Source organism: Atta colombica, unplaced genomic scaffold (assembly GCF_001594045.1).
Source record: "Atta colombica isolate Treedump-2 unplaced genomic scaffold, Acol1.0 scaffold261, whole genome shotgun sequence".
Classification (NCBI taxonomy): domain Eukaryota; kingdom Metazoa; phylum Arthropoda; class Insecta; order Hymenoptera; family Formicidae; genus Atta; species Atta colombica.
In genome coordinates, this window is record NW_017259361.1 from 56,308 (window position 1) to 61,546 (window position 5,239).

General features: G+C 27.7%; 1 protein-coding gene across 1 annotated transcript in view; it reads right to left on the reverse strand.

Moving 5' to 3' along the window:
- Positions 1-1,493: 1,493 nt before the first annotated feature.
- LOC108689190 (probable tRNA(His) guanylyltransferase) overlaps positions 1,494-5,239 on the reverse strand; it is a 6,384-nt gene continuing 2,638 nt past the window's right edge. The window contains exon 3 of the mRNA XM_018195852.1: positions 1,494-2,039. Within this exon, the coding sequence (XP_018051341.1) occupies positions 1,590-2,039 (450 nt within the window). The 3' untranslated portion in view covers positions 1,494-1,589. The remainder of the gene's footprint in view (positions 2,040-5,239) is intronic.

A 5,239-nucleotide genomic window follows, 5' to 3' on the forward strand; every position in this document is an offset into this window, starting at 1 on the left:
TATATATATATATATATATATATACATACTATAAAATAAATGAAAATATGCTGTATTCCGTATAATTAACAACACTAATTCCATAATTTCTATACATACAATAATTTCGTATCATAATTTCTCACTTTTTTTTAATATAAAATCAGTGCGGCAGTGATAATAGGTAAGGAAAATGCCATAAACAAAACGAATGACGAGGGCAATTGGGAGTTGACGCTGTAGTAATTTGTAAAAAAGCTTTCGTAATAACGAGAAAAAAATCGTACATAATCTTTTAGCCTTCTTCAGTGAAACAATATAAAAAATTAATACAGTTAATTGAGATGCATCCATTCATAATCATTGTGTGACAGTAATCATTCCTCCATTATAGAACAAATTCATCAGTTGAAAGAAAGACTAAGTGGTAACGAATGACTAAGAATCTTTAATGTGTAAACATCTTAATTAAGGAAAAATTTAATATTGACATCATTATAACCTACCCCCAAATAACGTGAATCAATGACGTGATCAAAATCATTGTGCGAATTATCTTTGATCTCAATCTGATAGAATAATATTAATGTAATTAAAAACATAATCAATGAATAAAACCATATTGAAATTGAAAAAATGTTTCACATCACTGTCAAAAATGTAAATAATTTAAGCAGGATAATAAGGACAGTTTTATGTGATCTATAGCTATATTAAAGTACTGACGAACGTACTCAAAATTCTCCACTTAAATATTAATGAAATGTCGCAAAATATTATAAATATATATAGTATATTTTAAATTATTTAAAACGGGGGTCTAGAACTTTGGTGTCCGTTTGTCGATTGATACAATTCTTCTGTCTCTTGATATTACCTTAGACATTAATCTTATTATAATCACATTCACAATATCTAAAATGTCAACCCAGTCTAAATCGTGGCTACGCTGCAATCTATGGTCAATTATTACTGAAAGAGTATAAGGCGTGTTTCAATAGATATATTGTATTCCGAGATTCTTGTTTTTAACTGTCTATTTAACGTAGATTGCATTATTATAAGATATTCTGTAAACAATATTCTTTTTAGATAACGACGGAAGAGGATCTTTGTGAACTCCAATAACCATGAAGCTTGTTAATGCTTAAAAAAAAAGTCTAGAGTCCAATTCCCAAATGCTTTCTTCATTTTCGTTTTGTTTATAGAATTTATTATCTTGGGAACTTCACTTAAAAATAATGATTGATTAACAGCAGCTTTTTTTATTCTAATAATAGGATTGTTAATTATTTATATACTTTTAAAGATGGATACTCTACAAGTATGAAGGATCATTTTTATTTTGTTTAAATTTATCAACAAATTCATTCATCGATTTTTATACTCGTTTCTTGTATCTTATTTCTTAAACACATTTCTTATTGTATGCTACATATCTTGAAATGTAACAATTGATCCTTTCAAAGACTAAAGAGATGTTCATCTTTTATAGTATTCTTCTATTTGGTTCTCAGAATTTTTCCTCTTGCAATAGACAGTCTGTTATTATCACATATAGATACAGTTCCAATTCAATTTTATTGTATACAAAAGAACAAAGTACAAACTTATTTCCTACAAATACGTTCACTCTCACACTGCATTTGATTTCCATTTGTTTCTCTGCTTCTATTAGAATGCGTTTCTTCATTGACTGAATTTATCACTTGTGAAGAGGGGGATATGTTGTTCTCAAGTTTTACTATAGTAGGTGAAGAAGGAGTAGGCACGGACATTGTACTCTTAAAGCTATTCGTTAAGCTTGGTGGTTGATAAGTTGCTAAACTTTTCAAACCAATAACTTCAGGATTCTCTTTCCAAAAACGGTCACCGATAATATCATCTACTAAAGGAACTATAGTGGGTTTCAATCTTCCTGTACTGTCAGGTACCAATTTCCGAATAAGTGTTGTACCCTTTCGAAACAATGGCGGTTCATTATTATAGTTTATACCAAATTCTTGAAAAAGCAACTCGTTCTTATGGGATGCCAGTGTGCCCCTAAGTTTTTCCTCAGCCTGTAACATTCATAAATTAAAATATTAAAAATTAATTAATTCTATTATATCTTTTAAAAAATGAGTGTACATTACAATTTGTTACAATATGCAATTATACAGATCTCTGTCTTATCACAAATATTCTATTGTATTTGATAAGAGCAAATTAAAAACTTAATATATTTTTTAGACTGGCAATTAAATTCCAAACATAATTTATATTAAAATTGTTTTCAGAAGTTGAAAAATAAAATTTGCTTTTTATTTACAAATTTAAAAGCAATCTGAATTCATTGAAAAGTAATGTGATTGTAACATTGTTTTAAAATATACATTAATGAAACATATGTATAAATAATTATTAGACTATAATCAATATATTAATAAAAATAATGTACAAAATAATTCTGTATGTGATCTACATGTAACGTACACATTTTAACCTATTTTTTATCTACTTTTCTAAAATCATCATTTCTTTCTATTTATCATACATAGCAACTTTTTCACATCTTTCTTCCATAAGAATTCATCGCCTAGATTCTATTCCATCATTTCTTAAAATAAAGAAAAACAATTGTTAGGAATTATGCTTGACTCGCAAAAAAATCAATAATGTAAATATAAACTTTTCAAATACCTTCCATCTAATCCAGGCCTTGATGAGGGAAATCCCAAAGTATTAATCGAGTTTTTCGATATTTATTTTTTTTTTAATGATTCTTGAAGACAAAAAAAATATGGCGCAGCTATAATTTAATTTGCGACTTTATTTTTGAGTTATAAATTTTTGAAAATTTGAAAAATTGAACCATCATTTCAGTGCATCGGGTTCGCATTCAGCGACTTTTCTCTTTCTTTAAAACATATGTTCTGTTGTGTTTCTTATTTTTTTCAAACAATTAGAATATTGATATCATAATATTCCCTGTAAAAGCAATATTAAACATTTCTAAACGGTTGAAAAATTAGTTTCGCATACAAAAACTATTAACGGCGCGTGCGTTTCGAGATAATGAAACCTCAAATGTTCTACTTATTGTAAAAAAAAAAAAAAAAAAAAATCATGGTTTTCTAACCGTTTCCTTAATAAACTTTCCTTGAAGAACAAGCGCGATTTGAGAAATTCGAGGTTCTTCAAGGAAAGTTTATTAAGGAAACGAATTTTTAAAAATTTATAATTCGAAGACGAAGCCACATGTTAATAAATGCCGCGATACATATTATGTTTTTTGATTTCAAGAATCATAAAAAAAATTGATATCGAAAAACTTGAACACTTCTAGGATTCTCCTTGTAAGTAAACATTTTTACATTTTCACATTTTCCTTTATCTCAAGAAATACCTTGAACCTCAGTGATTCGAATAAGGAATGAAAAGCAGTAGTACTAAGCTGTATTCTCAGATAGCAAATTTCTATATGAAAAAGTTAGCGCTCCGATGAAAAAAAAAAAAATATTTGGAAAGAAACGATGACTGTTCCAGAAATGCGAATTCTTTCACTAGCAAATTTTGTGGAACATTCTAAGACGAAAAGTCGAAAAAATATCAAGGATATAATACTTTCCATTATTAAACGATTAAAATTCGCCAATTGTAGCGTCTGAAATTTGAGCTCTCAGGCATGATATATTGCGCGCGCGGTTGCGAAGATGTCCTATAAGAAATTTAGAGGAAATAAGCAGCAGAGAAGCTATCAGCGTCAGGACTGTGTGGCTTGATAGAACGGAACTAATATGAAGGAGACTAGGTCTCAATTCGAATTCCGAAGCGCCCTTATGTTTGATATGAGTCACTTATTTTTTACACTTGTACAGTGAGTCACAAAAAGCGACACTTTTTCAATGGCTTTCGAAACTCAGCTTACTCGTAAAACGATTGAACATAAAGAGAGAGAGAGTGAGATTCAGGAGTAAGAATCAATCGCTGAAACCCAGGCTGCATTTCGAAATCTACCGAAAAAAGTGTTGCAACTTTCTGTGACTTGCTTTTAAATATTGACATAATAGTGCGCTTACTACAAATCGAAATTCATATTTTAAATTTATATTTATGATATTATAAGTTAAGTTGTGCTTTAAAATATTGATGATTATTGTAGAGTTTTTCTACATTGGTAATTTTATAAAAAAGATTGAATATATCAAATACCGGGAAAATAGGAAAAAATTCGAAAAAAGTGTTAGTATGCAAATGTTAGTCCAATATATTTTAATGTATTTATATACAAGTTGTCGACACATTGTATCAGTACAGCAATTGTAATTGCGATACAATATCAAAAGATGGGAAAAATGGTGTTAATTTTGTAGAATACACACACATTCAATACTCATAGAATTAAGCATACTATTCTTTCAGATATGAGAGAGTTTTCGATTTTTTTGAATATTTTATTTAAAGAAATAAATAGCTAAAAAAAGGTATTCTTTCCGCGACTGTTTGGGGAATCGTTTTATTTCTACAATTTCTTATACATTTTTCTTCATGGAAACTGAAAATTATCATAATAATGACACTCAAGGAAAAATTAGTATGTTGAAATGAAATTAATAAAAAATCCTTATTCATATATTAATAATTTAAAAATTAATAGTTTTCGTAACAATGTGAATAAGGATTTTATTAACTTTGTTTCCATTTTTTCATAAGCGCAGCGTCTTTATAATTATAATTTTCGGTTTTTAAAAAATGTATAATAAGGAAATGTAGACATAAAACGATTCCTGAACGATCGCGAAAAAAGTATATCTTCCTTTATTCCTTTATTTATATGAAATATTCACACAAGTCGAAAAATATTTTATTTTTAAAAGAATTTTTAAAAGAAATTCAATTTGATAAATTTAAAAAAATGTATATACATTTTTAAAAATATAATTTATGCAATTACACCATTTTTCTTATCTTCTGATCTTGTATTGGAATTGCTGAACAGATGTCGACTTATTATATATGTTAAAATACGTTAAAATTGGACTAAAATTTATGACTTTTTTCGGATTTTTTACTGTTTTACCGATTTTACATATTCAATCTTTTTTATAAATATCAATATAAGAAAACTCTACATAATCATTCCTATTTTAAAGCTCTGTTACTTACAATACCTTCAACAACATCTTAAAACTTTTCATTTTATAATGTTTCATAGAATCTGCCAATGAAAGGATTCACACTCTTTTTGAGATACCCTAGTATAGAAAAGTAAAGCATA